The 17,838-nt window shown below is 39.3% G+C and overlaps 4 protein-coding genes and 1 long non-coding RNA gene across 5 annotated transcripts in view; 4 read left to right on the top strand and 1 right to left on the bottom strand.

Moving 5' to 3' along the window:
- Positions 1-6,988: 6,988 nt before the first annotated feature.
- Positions 6,989-8,360, bottom strand: LOC105282761. Its single transcript, XR_894573.1, has 2 exons — positions 8,269-8,360; positions 6,989-8,063 (listed from the first exon to the last, which is right to left on the bottom strand). It is a non-coding gene; the product is annotated as an uncharacterized LOC105282761 (long non-coding RNA).
- Positions 8,302-12,073, top strand: LOC105282762 (L-lactate dehydrogenase-like). Its single transcript, XM_011344985.3, has 5 exons — positions 8,302-8,393; positions 9,650-9,778; positions 9,946-10,411; positions 10,672-10,913; positions 11,320-12,073. Exons 2-5 carry the CDS (start codon positions 9,653-9,655, stop codon positions 11,482-11,484), a joined length of 999 nt encoding a protein of 332 aa, XP_011343287.1. The 5' UTR covers positions 8,302-8,393; positions 9,650-9,652; the 3' UTR covers positions 11,485-12,073.
- A 287-nt stretch (positions 12,074-12,360) lies between these two features.
- LOC105282784 (L-lactate dehydrogenase) lies at positions 12,361-14,054 on the top strand. Its single transcript, XM_020032791.1, has 5 exons — positions 12,361-12,575; positions 12,792-12,918; positions 13,197-13,334; positions 13,414-13,690; positions 13,824-14,054. Exons 1-5 carry the CDS (start codon positions 12,361-12,363, stop codon positions 14,027-14,029), a joined length of 963 nt encoding a protein of 320 aa, XP_019888350.1. The 3' UTR covers positions 14,030-14,054.
- Positions 14,055-14,110: 56 nt separating this feature from the next.
- Positions 14,111-16,071, top strand: LOC109611212 (L-lactate dehydrogenase C chain-like). Its single transcript, XM_020032801.2, has 3 exons — positions 14,111-14,205; positions 14,550-14,673; positions 14,953-16,071. The coding sequence occupies exons 2-3, from the start codon at positions 14,620-14,622 to the stop codon at positions 15,115-15,117; spliced, it is 219 nt and encodes a 72-aa protein (XP_019888360.1). The 5' UTR covers positions 14,111-14,205; positions 14,550-14,619; the 3' UTR covers positions 15,118-16,071.
- Positions 16,072-16,936: 865 nt separating this feature from the next.
- The window catches only part of LOC105282760, a 44,638-nt gene continuing 43,736 nt past the window's right edge, over positions 16,937-17,838 (top strand). The window contains exon 1 of the mRNA XM_011344984.3: positions 16,937-17,348. Coding sequence (XP_011343286.1) covers positions 17,278-17,348 — 71 coding nt within the window. The 5' untranslated portion in view covers positions 16,937-17,277. The remainder of the gene's footprint in view (positions 17,349-17,838) is intronic.

Here is a 17,838-nt window from a genome sequence, read left to right as displayed (position 1 = left end):
CGTATCTCTTTATGGAAATTAGCCTCGATTACGCATCTTTTACGATTGGCTTTATAAGTGCTTGAAGAGTATAAGTGATGAATTGTGGTGAGCGGTTTACGTAATCATGTAGGAATGATTGTATATAATTGATAAATGAGAGACGATTTGTAGATACGCCAATCTCATTGGTTAACAAATCGATCATAATATGTACGTATTCTATTTTATTTTATTCTTTTATATTCCTTTATGTTATAAAGAGAGAATATCGAAAATCAAAATTGAAATATACTTTAAATTTTGTTTTCTATTTGCAGATATAAAAAATTAGTTAAAATTGTTCTTTCTTGTTAAAATTCTTACTTCTTAGTAAGATTGTTATTGCATGATTTTTTAATAAAATTTTAACCATACGTATCTTTCACTTTAAGCAATTAACGTAATTCGTATTAAATATTAACGATATGAGATTCTTCAAGGACAACGTCTTTCTTCGATTTCGTTCTTTCTACATATCACAAAATACACACATTTGTGAGTTGTTTGAAGTAGCAGTAAAATTACGTTGCGCAATCATCTGGAGATTAATATAAATAGCGGATACGGAGAGAAACCTGACAGAATGTAAGAAGCTTTAGATACCAAGAGTTCACGTCAGTACTTTCATCAATTTCTGATCACTGTAAAGATACAGTACCAATTTGCTGTTAACCTGCTGAAATTTATTACAAATATAATATTTATATTAAAAATGAAAAATTTCTTCATAAGAATATTGTCTGTAACCGCGTTGGCAATGGTTATATTGCCATTAATAACTTGTCAACAAATTGAAGAGCTTCCAACATCATCTTTATCACAACATCATCACAACAAATCTTCTTGGGGCAACTATAATTTTTCTGTTCCCATTGTGCCGGCTTATATTGTACGTGTACCGGACAGACAGGAGAAATGTCCGGAAAATCAACGACCAAATAGACATGGAATATGCCGACCAGTACTATAATTCTGCTAATACAGGTAATTGATTTTAAAATACTTTTATTAATTAATTTTAAATTGTCCAGTATTCGTTTTTTGACCAGAACTTGTTTGTGTTTCAGGAGTAATTATAATACACATTCTCCACACAAATTTCATTCTAATTCATTGCTTATTGTTTTCACATAAGGGATTTTTTCTAACATGTTTTATACTATGTATACGCAAAAAAAGAGATTATTCTCAGAAATATATTATATAATCTTTTTATTATTCTACGTACCTAATCATTTCTTAAGTTGTAATGGACTCGATGACCAATGGAGCAATCTTTATTCCATAATTATAGGTATAATTGACTCACAAGTTAAGTGCATAAAAAAGAGATAAAATTTAATCTAATTTATTAGCTTCTTACATTTAGAATTCACATCCTTTACCCGCATGGTTGGCGATAATTATACTGAAGATATACTTTTATATGGAAGATCGCATTCGCATGTAAATATAAAATAAGAATCCACTTTGTCACGTTTAAACACGTTAAGCCCACGGGACGAGAATACGGGTCCTGATGCTTGCCCTACGGAATTCGCGAGTCCCGCATCACGCAAGGGGGTGAATGATGTGCTCGAGCACCAGTTCGAGAACGCATCTGCGCGATTTGCCATTGAAAATTCATACCCCGGGTGGTTTATACGAACGAAAAGTGGGAGGATCCGGGGGACATCGTTCAACAGAACGGGGGACGCGGCGGTAGGTACTACTAATTATTCATACTTTTTATTCCGAGCGAATAAAATGCCCCCGAGAAGTCGAAGCACCGAGAAAGTCATCGTCAAGGAAAAAAGAAAGGCGTGCAAAGAGAGATGGTGAAGTAAAAAAGAGAGACATTGCCGCGCCAGAAAGATCGGAGGAAGAGCAAAGGGGTAGAGCCAGGGGTGGTTGGAGAAGCGCATTACTCAAACCTTAAAGCCATCTGTACCCCGTCAGCAACGTAACGCACACATGTATGCGAGGAATCGCGCGGGTACATGCTCGTAAAATCACCGAGGCGCGGGGGGAGGGCAGGTCGGGGTCCTGATTGAGTTACGATTTAATTAGTCCGCACGGCCAATCAGTAATTAAGATATCCGCTAATCAACGGGCACGGCCCTTCTTCGATCTTCCTTTCTTCTTTCGCGAGTTCGTCGCTGGAGAACTTTCGCCGTGCATTCTCTCTTTCTCTCTTTCTTTTTCTTCTTTCATTAAAGTATACTGATCGTATTTTCTATGTTATTCTTTATTCATCCCCCTTCAATATGCTTTTTTTCTTGATAAATTATGATGTTTTTTGTGATAATTCAATAATAAAACACATCTCTTTGAAAGAGAACAAATATAAATAAATTATTTAAATATAATTAGGTGAAGATTAGTATCGCGTTGCGCGTCTTATTTATATCTTACTTATTCAGTATACTACTATTTAGTATCCTCTCAAAGTTACATCTCGTAGCGTCTCGTTTCACTTGCTTCAAAAAATACTGAATATTCCTGGCATCTGCCGGAAAAGGAACGAACATACAATCGAAGGTATATTAGATAATTAAAAATTTTTGATAATTGTTTATAAATCTGTCAAATGCGCGTAATCGGATCCAAAGAAGAGAAGATTGCTAAAATTTTACATATATTAATAATTTTTTTTGCATTAGAGATATATCGATATGTCGACACAAAATTGATGCATGTACATGTCTAGATATAATAGTATTCCAACATGATTTTGAGGAATGGATATTCTCTCCAAATGCACGGGATTAAGCTCTATTGATCTATTAATCAATGTGCAATGTATCATTGATTGTAATTAATAGCCGTCGATTGCGTTACTCTTACAGTCGATTAATCATCGCGGAAAGATTGATTGTGCGAAATCACTACCGGTTAAATGTTTGAAACTGATTTTTATACTCGTGCACGCTTTTCACGGATCTCTCTATCAGTAAACTTTTCAACGAGGAAACAGTAATTCAGATGACAAGATTAATGATTAAAAATTGACATAACGTAAACGTTGGCTGCAGAAGTTAACGCAAACAATTAAGCGCTGTGAAATTACTAATTATGGAATTATTCTACGACGTTTCTCAAGTTTATAAACGATGCCAATCAATAAATTTCATGTTTCCGCAAGTGCATTCTTCTTTATGGCGAAAGACGCGCATCTTAATCGAAAGCAACATACGAGCTCGTAGATGTAATTTAGCCTGGCTGCAATGGAAACGTAAAAATGCGTACGCGATTTGAACATGATTGCAATCTCTTAATACGATACGTGATCACGCAATGGAAACTCCGTTTCATTTCAAAGTTTATCCACTGATCAACGGTAGACTGCACATAGGCTTTTTAGTATGATCTAACAGAACTGCGTGCACACTACAATACGATATTGTGACTAACGAAGCGGAAATAAATATCGTAACACGTAAATACCGTTATTCAACATTCTTCTCAAAACCAAGCACCAGTACCAATCAGGCATTTTCAGTTTTATTGTAACAACGTTTCCAGAACGGTCATGTCTCGGAAAAGAGATTTTTCGCGATAAGCATCGCTCTGGTTCCGGGTCACGGTATTAAGAAGGAAGAGTAGGGATAATATTTCTAACACATATAGCAAGGCGGCTAGATAATTTCTACGAAACCAGTTTGCATCTCGACGCTGAGGTCTGATTTATAACAGGATCCTGGATTACCGAGGAGAGCGGATAGATTCTACCTTACCGTTGACGGTAAAGCCACGGTGAGTTTCGTTGAGAAAGAACCGGCGAAGAGCGCGAATACAGCGGGGAAGCTCGCTTTGATCCGCGGCAGATTCGAGATTGCTCCGACGATTATGCTCCGATTTGAGATTTACTGACAAACCGAGCAGTCCGGCAGGTTCGCCATTTATTTATAGTTACGAGGAATCACTTATTTTGCGACTCGCTCACTCTCTCTCCTTCCTCTTCGTCTCCTTTTCTCTTTTTCTCTACCGGATTCTTTTTCTTTGATCTTCTTCATTGCTCGCACGCGTGAACGTGCTTTTAACGCCCGACGACCACCCGCGGTATCGGATATGGGAATGCGGCTGCAGACGACCATCAGATGCAATTTCGTGCATCGGCAGAAACGCCGCTTCGGAGAATTTGCATTATCACGCAAAAGCGGATCTGCATGCCCGTAATTATGTCGTAAGTTCCTCGCGGCCGAAATTATCGGTGCTTTCAAAGTTCCTGATAGTCTGTCGTAACATTTCAGGTTTCGACGTCGACGATCCTTGTAACTATAATATTAAATATGTTTTCGTAACTGAACGTGATAAAATTTTGTAATATGAATTTTACATCATTACTGAATGATCAATGAAAGACTAGATTTTTCTGAAGGAGCAGAAATTAAACAAGATGTCTCTTGACATTTCTTATTAAAAGGATCGCAGTTTTATATCTATTTTACTTATACATCCATTTTAATCATTATAAAATTTAAAGATATTCAGAATTTTCTTCGTCTTTGCAACTAAAGAAAACTAAAGAAACTAGCGCGTCTATTTCTTCATGTCTAGCTGTTTACGTCATTAGTATGACGGATCCTTCACTTCCTTTGAATCTCTAATGATATGTTATTAACTTAATCTAAAACATACACTGCATATGTATCCTGTATTCAGAGTCTCAATCTCATAACGCAAGTTGAGCGCGAGAGTTTAACAAAAACGCTGACAACGTTACTTGCGGAAATATCGGGAGTCCTCACGCAATCTTACGCAAAATTACGCGCTCGGTCGCAACCGCATCGCGCGTTTTTTGATCCGCTTCGAATCGTGCTGGGCCGGCAAAATGATCGCCGGCGCGAAGTTTCGGACAACTTAACGAATTCCCTTCAACGTAACAGACAACTTGAGCAATGGCTAATACGTGCGCTCGTGTCCGCGAGCGGTTTCCCGCAAGCCGTTTCTTCCTTACGAGCTATAATTTACAATCACGTTGCGAAAAAAAGGCCGGGGCATTCCGCGTGCAAACGTAGCGGATCCGCGCCGAATGCGTGCGCGCACACGCTACACGGCGGCCGCTAACGAATGCACATGCATTATTCCGCCGTAATTACCATATCAAGGTCTCGTTGCTGATCCCTAACACCGTCCTAATTGCCGCTCCCCACAATTTATTAAATTGCTCTATTACGAGGAGCCGGTCTGTCCCTCTCCCCATCCCCCCCTTCTTTCGTTCGTCACCACTCGGGAGCCTCCAAAAACCTGCTTTTCTCGGCGCGATTTCGTCAGTCAAGGCGCGCAAGCACATTGTTTATGGAAATCGCGGGACATCGCAATGCATTTCTTTCCGTATATCTTAAAAGATAATTATTTTGTATGTAACTCGCAGGACGGTTACATTTTGGGGAACATCATTTGTGCTCTGGCATTGCAGATTAACGTGGATCATTAGGCGGTCAAGATTGAGAGATGCGCGTGTGTGTGTATGCGGATTCATGCAAATGTTGCGCTAACAGGAAATGCTAACAGCTGAGACAGTCCATGGGTCACTGATCCCCGCAAAATTTCAGTGGCAAAAAGCTGCTCTGGAACGTATTCTGGAGTAATCATGCAATATAACAGGATTTTATACTTTTTACTTAGTAACGTTGATGGTCTGTCTGATTTTATTAATCTGCGGTTTGAAATGTTCAAAACATATATACGCGAGAATATCGCGAGTGCAAGACTAGTAGCAGAACGAGAATGTCGAGAGTTAACTGTAAATGTATGACCTCGCTAAACTGTAATATTCCAAGATTAGAATTGGACTCGCGCGTAATTCTTGATCTAGCTATTTTATTAATAATAACGTATCAATTTCTCTTCAACATTATTCAAACTAAATCTCGCAAACAATTTAATAAACTCATTAAATCATCATTTTTATATATAAATAAATCAAACAATCATTCAAGCAACATCCAAAGCAACGAGAGACAAATTACCTATCAGTCATATCGTCGCTACAACAACTGAAATGACGGAATAATTCTAAACTCGAGTTAAAGTGATCGTCACGCGACAGTTCGCGCCTGAAACGGAAAGATGACCAGTTGTGAGATATCCATCGCTTCTAAATTCGTCGTAGAAACGCACAAACGGCAGATGTCCACGCGTCCGTTAAAATGATGCAAGAGACCTAAGTCATTTGACACGCTTAATGTCAGTGTCTCTAAGTCCTGCAGTCGTTTTCCTCGTCGAAGGCAGAACTCCAGGATGGCAGTGACAACGAACGGGTTACTCGCTTCGTAGAAGCGATAAACGTAACGTGCACGCGCGGACGAGGCAAAGAGGACCACGTTGCTTTACCGTATGCACACCCGATTGCCTCCGGTATGTGTACGTTTATATACGTTTATGCTAATTTCGCGTCCACTCTTCGGCTTTATAATTATGTGTGCCATCTTCATATAGGTGCATGCCATATTGCTGAACGACACTGCCGGCTACGAGCCGGCCGTTTTGACCTCCTGGCCACTGCCGAAGAAACAAGACATGCAATTCATCAGGTTTTTGCGTGTCCAACTCGTAGCGGAATGTCTGCGTTGCTGCGTTCGGTAATTGGACGCAGATTGGTGGACGATTGTTGCAGGAAGGACCTTCTCGGAATACGGCTTCTGAGAAAGTAGCATTTACAGCTTGCAATTAAAATTATAGCAAGACATTCTTTCTCAAAGTTGATGATTACGTTATCGTCATATAATGGCATTCTGTGTCCCTAATTAAAACTGTATTAAAAAGTCTCCTTAAAATTAACTTTAACATTACCAGTTCTCTGTCTTTTTAAATAAATGTATTTCGGTTCCAAATAATAATAATTACCAACTTAAATAGAAATAAAAAAGATGTATAAATAAAAACAGGAGTACTTTACATGCAATATTGCAGTATTAAACATACTTATACATATTGATCGTAATAAAAATAAGCTTCTGTATAAAAATAACTTTCTATATAAGGTCAAAACACAGTCTATTTATTAAAATACATTTTAAGCTTAAAACACAAATACACATCACATGATTCGATATTGCACTTTGCATAAAAGCAAGATTGGTAAAAGTAAAAGTAAAACTGGATGAAGAACAGATACGTGCATCTGCTCACGTCAGCTGCAGCTGTTTTCAGGTGAGGAACAGGTATCGGTGAACGGAGAGAAAGGGGGACACACAATAAGTTGTAAGAAAAAAAGGCTCGAAATGTGCATCACACAAACTTGAAAGAGAGAATCGGTGATCTTTGTCACGTAGCACCGTTAATGTTACACGCGTTGCAAGCACGTGAAGAAGTTGCATCAGAGCGCGACTAGTTGCGCGCAATCTGACTCATCTTCACTAGCTGTGCCGATGGCAATTATCATTTTGACTACTATTTTGACAAAATCGATATATCATATATCGATAATCTAATTTATCTCCTGTAGACCTGTAGACTCACATTATTCACGTCGAATATTGTCACGTATCTTATCAATCGCGTTATCAATCATGTTGGGTATCAGTTACATGTTATTTATAGATTCTCACAAAATGCTTGTTATATTATATTTCGATGATAATACTCATGATGTATTTTAATATTTCTTTAGTCCTGAAAAAATTGGAATTCTTCCAAATCTTTAAATTTTATAAATTAATTAATCTTTTTTTGTCATTAAATTTACTTTTAAATATTATTTTCTCATGCAGAAAAGTTAATATACAAATGTTGATGTTATGTTATAAATAGTGCTTTTGTACACATATCGAAAATATACTAATTTAGATGTTCTCGACTGTCGATGATGTTGAAAGAGATATGTTTCCGATGGTCGTCAAAAAGTTTCAGCATTATAAAACACGAGAATTACTGCTCTTGAATGTCGCTCCAGAAATATCTGTCCCACTCTTCGACATTCTTTCAATATCTCACAATTGGTGGATCTCCAAAAGATACAAGAGAAGAAAGTCTCTTCGCGCTGGATCGATGGCAAAGACCGTTCCGTTGGCCGTAGCATTGCGTCATTTTACGCGTGCGCAACGTGACGTTTCCTTCTGTGAAAACACATTACGTGATATTTGCGCTCACTGCGATGCCCGCATCGAAATTCACATTTTATAAAAACTTAAAAGAAAGAAATATATTCGTAAGGGCCATAATTCTGATCTCTAGATTGGCAGAGCTCGCTAACCATCGAGATCTCGCTTACTTTATGACCCCGTTCCTTTTAAAAGGTCTGAAAAGTGGGGGCAAGGTCACCTTAGTAAATCCAGTCCTCTGAACTGTCAGTCCAGTCAGTAGAATAGCGGTGAGCCGACTACAACTCGCTCAGTCTGTGATCGGCAGTGTCGAAGAATAGTTCTGTCGTGGAAGTACTTAACAAGGTCAGAGTTCAAACTCCTCCTCGTACAATCTATTTAAAATCATCTTCGATCATTACGCGATCAGAACGGCCGAATTAATTGCTGCAATAAGCGTAACGATACTCGATACTAATCCCATAATCAGTTTCATCATTTGTGACACTCGAATGAATCTGTGATCGCTTCCTGAAGAACTGACTTTGGCAAATTGTTCCTGCCAGAGTCGGTCATGCAGAACTGCTAATTCGCTAGTCTTTAAAACTATTTGCCACGTAATAATTAGAGTTCCTCGTGATGCTTGCCTCGTTTGATTATAGCAGCTCGCTATCACAGCCGGCGCTCATTATCTGCGATAAAACGCGCGTCGGTAGAGCACATATATCCACGTTATATTATCGTGTGTGTTACCGCAGTGCGTACCGTTACCGGTAACGCAATTTATCGTTCTCTGCCCTCCCATACAAAGTGTAACGAGTTTAATAATACTGGACGTTCTACTCGTGCGAGTCGATCTTATATCTCGCCGGTCAAGCGCCATCGGCGATCTCTGATTAATGAGTAATACGCGATCTCCGGGAACTGATCCATAATTAAATTTCAACGTACCCAATGCACTCTCGCGATTTTCCGTCTTACAGTGCAGTTCGCACGTTCGCACCTGCTCCAAGCGCAAACACCCCGATGTCTCGAGGAGAGGTACACGTACTCGAGATGATTCTAGCGCTACTACCATCTGACAATCGCGTGCACTTGTTGCATCCGCGCAAATGCAGCAAGCGAGAGGCACGAGGCGGTTGCAACCGCATCACTTGAACGGCGTTTGCCAGCGCGGCACGATTCCTTCTATAAAAAGATGCAAGTGCGCGTGCAGAGTCGATATTATTAACGAGGTTCTTGAACTCGTGTGTTAACGCCCGCAGAACGAATTTAATTAAACGAACGAGGAAAGCCAATTGTTATTAGAAGGGAATTCTTTCAATTGGCGATGACGAGAAAGTTTCGCGGACATGCACGTCTTCAGCATCGGATGACCTTTTTGACCTTTCCGCGCGTAGCTACGTGCGGATCTATTAGTACCGGTTCTTGCCAATTTAAATTTAACTTTTTGTAACATGGATTAATAAAAAAATTTTAATTAATAAATTGTAATTTTAATTATCAAATAAAAATATAAAAATGATGGCATAATGTGATATACAAATTAAAGGAACAAATACGTTAACGTTTTATATTACCATTTTATATACTATCACTGAATTGCTGTTTTAATTTTGCAGAAAATGGCAACATTAAAGGATCAACTTTTATCCACTCTGACGGAATCGGAGCCGGTCGGCAGGAACAAAATCACAGTGGTCGGTGTCGGTCAAGTTGGAATGGCCTGTGCCTTTAGCATTCTGTCGAGCGTATGTATAAATTAATTAAAATATATGTCATAAACTAAACAATTATACAGCAATGCATTATTCTTATTTTTAACAACAGTATACAGCGTGGGAATATATTCGTTGAAGCATCACATATATTGCGATCTGCATTACGCACTTTAATTAGTAAATTATTTTTGTTGCAGCACATTTCAAGCGACCTGGTACTAATTGACGTGATGACGGACAAACTAAAGGGAGAGATGCTGGATCTGCAACATGGCAGCGCATTTCTGAAAAATCCACGGATCAGCGCCAGCACGGATTATGCCACAAGCGCGAATTCGAGCCTCTGCATCGTGACGGCAGGCGCTCGTCAACGCGAAGATGAAACCAGACTAGATCTGGTTCAGCGTAACACTGACATCTTCAAAGGCATCATTCCGCAGTTAGTTAAATATAGCCCGAACACGATTCTCCTGATTGTCTCCAACCCGGTGGACATTCTGACGTACGTGGCGTGGAAACTCTCCGGTTTGCCGAGAAATAGAGTCATCGGCAGCGGTACCAATTTGGATTCTGCCCGCTTCCGCTTCCTATTATCGCAGAGACTCAACATCGCACCTACATCCTGCCATGGCTGGATTATCGGGGAACACGGAGATTCCAGTGGTACGTAAAAGCATTCTTTTTTGAAGAGAAGCAAATTTTTCATAATTGGGGCGAATGGGAGATATGACAGTGTGGTACGATACATGAAATATATAAAATATATCTTTTTAAATTCTTTATAAAGAAATTATATTTATAAATGAGATACAGAAAATATAATTAATTAAATTAGCTATTGAGAGCAGTGTGGTATAAAAAAAAAAGAAAAAACATTTCCCCTGTCTCAGCAAGGCTTGAATGTTATCTCTTATGTTCAACAGTGCCTGTGTGGTCTGGAGTTAATATTGCCGGAGTGCGTTTCCGCGAACTGTACGAAGACGTGGGTACCAATAAAGATAAGGAGCGTTGGAACGAATTGCACGAGCAGGTAGTACAAAGTGCATACGAGGTGATCAAACTCAAGGGCTACACTTCGTGGGCTATCGGCCTCAGCGTGTCGCACCTTGCGTCAGCGATACTGAGAAATACCAATCAGGTGCACGCTGTTTCAACGCTGGTTACTGTAAGTCGACAACGTAGATTTCTATTATATTAATTTATAATAACTTATATTTTACAATAATCAATATACATTATAAAAACTACATTTTCTTGTACTCGTAAAGAATAATTATGTGTTTAAAGAATGATTAAATATATTATTCTTGTTTTTTTATAACTTATTTAATTTCTGTGTATTTTTAATAGCAGCATAATATTTAATTACTTTATAAAAATTAAAGGTTCCAGCAATAATTTTTAAAAGTTTGCTTATACATATCTACACGATTTGATTATAACATTATATATTTAAGTATTTGTATTACTGTAGTAATTATTTATTAATTTTTGCATTAAAGAATAATATTATATTATTTTTAAATCTAATTAAGATCTGAGTTGAAAAATAAAATTTAATTAATTTTTAGGGACATCATGGGATCAAGGAAGAAGTGTTCTTATCTTTGCCTTGCTCGTTGGGTGAAGATGGCGTCACGCACATTATTCAACAGAAGTTAACCGACGATGAGCTCGCACTGTTGTATAAATCATCAGCGATAATGCACGAAGTGCAAAAAGATCTCAAATTTTAGGGACGCGTTACTTATTTATTTTATTCATTTGTTGCCAGTGTTGTTTCGTGTGTGAGTTATATGTACTTATATCTTTCAGAGTGCAGTATTACATAAAAGTCTACTTATAATTTTTATAAATATTTCTAACTATATAATTTATATATAGTTTTACAATATATATTTCTACAGTGGAAAAGAAAAAAAATCCGAAGTACTTCTTGATGTTATATTTATTTCTCGCAGCTATAATTTTTATTTTTATCTATCGAAAATATCTCACTGCGATTGTTTCGATATTATCTTACAATATTATAATTATTTATATGATTTTATTTAATTTCTTATTATGATATCAAGGATTAAATTATCTCTAAACATTTCAGGAAGAATCATATCGCTGAAAGCATCCATCATTTCTGCATGCTTTATTTAAATAATGTTACTTATTTTATGGTATAACTATAAATGTTCCTATTATGAATGTTACGAGTGTTTATATGTCTGTATAAATGTGTCAATTTTATATCACATGTGTCATCAAGCCAAAATATTGTACCGAATCAATTTTAATGTATTCAATATAAGCAATAAAATATTTTAAATATTATGTACAAATAAAATATTATATACATGTCACTGAATTGTACATTTTTGCAAATACTTTTTTTGACAGCGCTAGTTATATGAATGAATTATTTTGCAAGTTTAATCAAGTAACCATGGAGGCGTTTAACAATTGGCGAACCGGCATAATGGCGACATGCCAAGCATGTTATGTCGGCCGATTATCAGGGTACTCTCTCCTCTCGAGAAAAAAAACGATCCCATGCGATGTGACAGGCGCGGGTGAAAACGATCGTGCGACGTTTACAAAATCGACGAGTGGCAGGAGCAATGGTTCTATCACCTCTGCTGTCGAACTCGTCACTATCAGGATGTTTGAGGAATCTTGTGCGCGTGACATCAATGAGGAACTCTGTTAGGAGTCGACATACCCGTGCCCTGCCGCCAACGATTTTATCAAAAATCTTCGGAGTTAATAAAGGCAAAGCCTTCGGAAAAGATGCTGCGACTGCTGGTTCGGATTTCCAGCGATCGGTTAATTTCGTGTAAGCGTCTCCTTTTTATAATTATGTATTTATGTGACTAATTTTAAAAGCAAAATATCAACGAATTTTGAGTCTGGAATAATTTAGAAACAATTTCTCGGAGGAATTGATGTAACTGTTTAAATTCCTGGTAACTTTAGACAGTGATTTAGAAGTATTTATTAATTATGATGAAACATCTCGTCGGAATATTGAAATAAATTATTTGAATTTTAGTTCGCCGTGCTTGCGTGAAGAGCTCTTGTGCAAGTTATCGGAGCCAGTCAGAGATTGTTGCCACAAAGTCACTATTGTCGGTACTGGTATGGTCGGCGTCGCTATCGCCAATTCGCTTCTCTTTCAGGTATCACGATGTTGTATCCTTTATATTCTTTCCGCTTGGAATTTTGCCTCTAGGCCGTTGGATCGTGCTATTTGTTTCGGATTGAAGTGAAAGTCCGTGTATTATGCGAATGCAGCTGTGGAAGGAATGTGTCATCATCTTATTACACGATGTTATTATAATACAGTCACATAATACAGTCAGACACAGAATAGATTAAATACATAATTAAGATATTAAAATTTAATTTGTTTGCGATACATTTTATTGACTTGCACTATTATTTTATTTAATGTCAGCGAATCACTTCGCATATCGCAATGGTAGATGCCTTTCCTAAGAAATTAGAAGGTGAAGGGATGGACTATAGTCATAGTTCCACATTTATAGGAGATCCAAAGATCGAGTACGATACAGGTAATAAATTTATTAAATATGTATGTTAATTATACAGATCGTAAATTATGCGATTAGCCTTGCGTACATTGGTTGTAATCTCGATTTTTGTGTATTTAGAAAAAAATGTCTAAGCACGCTCTGTCTGCTTTCGTAATCTTATTTGCAACCATTATCTTTCTTCGATTATACCTAAATGTATCTAAAAACATTTTCCGTGTAGATTTTTGCATATCACACAATTCGAAAGTCGTAGTCATTACCGCGGGTGTACGACCTGTGAAGGGTGAAACTCGGCTTGATTTGGTGCAAAGAAATGCGGAGATACTCAGAAGCATAATACCACCACTTGTAAATTACAGCCCGAACGCCGTCTTCGTCATCATCAGCAATCCAGGTAAAATTATAGTGTTTATTAAGTGTAGGAAAAATTGCTTCAATCTTCACAGCAAGCGGTATCGTTTTAAACTTATTAGGTAATATTAAAAGGTGAAAATTGGATGCAACGTAAATGATGTTCTTATGCGTAGTGGATATCTTGTCTTGGATCACCTGGAAAATAAGCGGACTTCCGGTCCATCAGGTAATCGGTAGTGGCACGCATCTGGATAGCGCGAGATTCCGCTTCCTGATTGCTGATCGACTAGGAATAGCGCCGAGCTCGGTCCAAGGATACATCATCGGTGAACACGGGGACAGTATGGGTGAGTTATATCGATCGATCTGTGACATTTGACATAGAGAGAAAGGTGGCGTTACGCACTAAACCTGCTGCAACATTTGACGTTTCCTAGTTCCGCTTTGGTCCGGAGTGAATGTTGCAGGAGTGCAGTTCCGCGATATCATCCCGAATATCGGCTTGGAGACGGACGACGAAAGATGGTACGAGATTGCGAAGGAAGTCGTGAAGCTGTGAGTCTCCACTAATTTCACTTCTATTGCAGAGAAATCGCAATGTTCTTAGTAAACGACGACGATATCAATTATTAATCTACAGATTTCAAATATCTTGAAAAAATTTTATATCGTATCCTTTTGCTAAAGATTTAGTTCTCGAAAATATTTGGAAAAAATATCACATTAAGGATCTTTATTTAACATTTAATAACTAATGTTTAGTTTCCTAGTTTTCTAGTGAAATGTGTGTAATGTCATCTTATGGAGGAACGATTATACATATAACTGAACGATGACATAATTAAAGAAACATTCCTATAATATTGCATGAGAGGCACTCAAACATCTTTTATGTCTAGAGGTCCAGTGGTACGATGTTTAAAAGGATACTCGAATACGGCCATTGGACTTTCCGCAGCCGATATCATAATGGCGATATTACGTAATACGCAAGCGATTATACCAGTTTCGACTCTAGTGCAGGTACATGTATATTAACGTGCTACCACGTATTGCTATCATTCCAGAAATATATTATTTGTAATAAAGAAAGCTTCGTGACTACTTTGTTTCTAGTAAATAAACTGATTAACATTGCAAGTTAATCAGTTTATTTTACTTCCGTATATCTTGTAAAGATAAATTAAAATAAGTCCGAATAAAATTTAAGTGATTCAAATACTTGTGAAAAAGATCATTAATAAATAATTAAAAAAGATTTTAAGATTATAATATTCTGCATTAACAAAATCATCTTTTTAGGGTCACCATGACGTGTGCAACGAGATGTTCTTATCTCTGCCATGCGCAATTGGCGAAAACGGTATCACGCAGATCATACGAATGCACATGACTGAGTACGAGAAGAAGTTGTTCCAGGCTTCGGCGGGCGCCGTGTATAACGTGCAGAAGGATGTCAAACCTTGAGCGGCCACGCGGTGAAAAGAGCGCGAACGAGTTTAATTAATCTTTTGTAAAAAGTGGTATCGAGTACAATAAATCATATATGTGGTTTGTCTCGAAACGTTTCGTTTTATCATGATCACGAAACCGCAGAACCGTGCGATCGAGACTCCTGAACTGAGATCCTTCCGATACACGCGGCAGGAGCCATGACAACCGCGAGTGCTCCAGTTGCTAATTTATGCAAATCAAAAATGATGGATTCTGTGAATTAAGACTCCTCGAATTCGGTGATAGGAATCATGGAATAATCTATGGGAATCTATGGGAATGATATATCATCTGGTCAGCGGTCTACAGTAGCTGAAATCGGAGCCGAAGAACTAATGACGTCAACGACCTGTTTTACGATATCTAGGGCAGGCAACGTGTCGCTTGTGCAATTTGTACTCCGAGTCTCTTCCGAGTAGAGACTTTCGTCAAATGAATCGTGTTAGCGCGTTTTTCGGAAATCCCGGGATTTCCTGAAAACGTACAGACTTCACTTTGACACCTCTAAGTGAGATGGTAAGAGTGCGATGTATTCCAATGATGTACAATCGAGCGAAAGGTGACCAATGGATGGTACCAGAAGGCCGTGGCCACGCCGCAGGCTAGGCCATGGCAAGGTGAGAGAAGGATGTGAAAACCGTGCGCAAGATGGCGCCGAAGTACTCGATACCTATGCGATACCTGTATCCACCTGCATCAGAACAGGGCCGTAGCAGAGTTCGAGCCATTCACTGCGGGGATTGGAGTATGGCATTACGACATGGTCGCGCGCATCCTGATTTATTGCTGGACGAGCTTCGTAATGCTAACGCTAATGATACCGATCGGTGACGACACAAGAGGTTGATGACGAGGATTCGGCATGAAGAAGTAATGAAAACCCTGAGCGATATCGATATCGGCGAGCGACACTTTGAACGTTCCCCTTTTACTCGGCGTGGATCCACTTGAAAGGCCAGGCGTGTCATTGATTTTGAAAGAGGAATTCTGCGTAAACCATATGTCACAAGTGCTTACGACAGAGCTTACATAAATTCCCAATAGACTCCAGACAGCTACGTGACCTGGGGTTGATCTCAGGTGACTTTGAAGCTAACATCTGATCCGATGGTCAAGTCTCTCGGCGAATAATGAATTCCTGGAATACGAGAAGCATGCAGATGAAATTGCCGTCTGACGTTTCAGCTATTAAAGTCACCTGAGGCACGCATCAAAGTGGTATTTAATTCGACGTGAAATTGGCCTTCGTCTTCATTTCTCGATCAATAGATTCTTGCAATTAATGATGCATTGATTTTGTGTATTTAATGTTTCGTTTGTTCCTTTTAATAAGAGAAACTCTTTTTATCCCTCTTCCCGAGCATTACTACAGTCAGTTTACAATCATGCATGTATCTATCTTATTAGAAAAATTAGAAAGGTAGATATTTACGAGAGTAATACGTTTGATCAAAGAGATCAAGGAGCATGATCATGAACCAGTTACCTGCGCTCGACGTTTCTGCAGGTGATTAACACAAATGCAAGGTTTGCGCAAGATTCCTCTCCTAACGATTATCTTATTAGCTGCTCAAGACAGTATTTCTCAAGAGCGCGAAGATACGTTTTAAAGAAACATCGTTGTCCATATTGCGCTGCTTAGTTCGAGCTTAGCTCTACTTAAAACCACTTGTTGCGGACAGGTGCGACAAGATGGGTTCTGCATATGATGTTCACATCCCTGGCTCCCAGGTGGAGGTGGCACGACCGGGCTCCGTTCTCCCGGCTTGGTCTCGCCATCAGTGGAGCTCAGTCAGCAGACAGTCAGTCCGGTCAGCTGGTTTCGTTCACTCGCGCGTTACTTGAGCTTCCTGATGGTAAACCCGTTGCGAGCGACCAGGTAGATCCCAATACCCCGATCTCCCCGGTGCCCGCTCCGAGCCCCCCCACGAACAGATCGATAGCGATCGGACTACAAAATCGGCGGCCCGCGCGCCGTATGTGCGCGAGTGTGCGAAATCTCCAGCGGGAACATCGACGAGAAGGTACGAGGGACCAGGTCGCCCGCAGAAGAGGAAGAGGCGACGAAACGGAAGAGGACGAAGAGAGCAGGAACTCGAGGAAGGAGAGTGCGCGCGCGCGGCCAAGCAGGAAATGACTATATCGTACGCGAGCGAAGTGCCGAACGGCTCCAGTTTTGGCTGCTTCTGGAGGATTCTGATCAAGTGAGTCTCTCTCGATCTGCTGCTTGCGATCTATCGCTCGCCAGGCTGCTCGCAACTACGACTAACGTTCTCTTGCGGTCTGCCGCTTGACGTTAAACACCAAAGCTGTCAACTCGCTGGCAGCTGACAGACAGGACCGGCAAATGGGCGCGTGCAGTCTTGCCAGAAATTGTCTCTCGCGACGTTTCGTCTTTCGTCGAGGCGAGACACGTCAGACCTCAGGTTTTCGTCCCCATCCGTCTATCTGCCTTCGAAAATTTTTTGTCGTTTATAATCGGCCAGGATTATATGGAGACCTACTTTTACTTTCGCCAAGTTGCATAAATTATAGTGATAGTATTTTTAAACTGGGACCCGAACCCTGCGACTGGCTGCGACCAGCGCGATTACGCGATCATTGCAAAACATGAAGGTTTCGTGATACGAATTTGTCAAAGGACATCAGAATGTATCGGAGGACCAGGCATTTCGTAATGCATTTTCGGCACAG

This window comes from Ooceraea biroi, chromosome 1, assembly GCF_003672135.1.
Source record: "Ooceraea biroi isolate clonal line C1 chromosome 1, Obir_v5.4, whole genome shotgun sequence".
Classification (NCBI taxonomy): domain Eukaryota; kingdom Metazoa; phylum Arthropoda; class Insecta; order Hymenoptera; family Formicidae; genus Ooceraea; species Ooceraea biroi.
The sequence above is the reverse complement of the archived record's forward strand: the minus strand, read 5'-3'. Positions and strand labels throughout refer to the sequence as shown.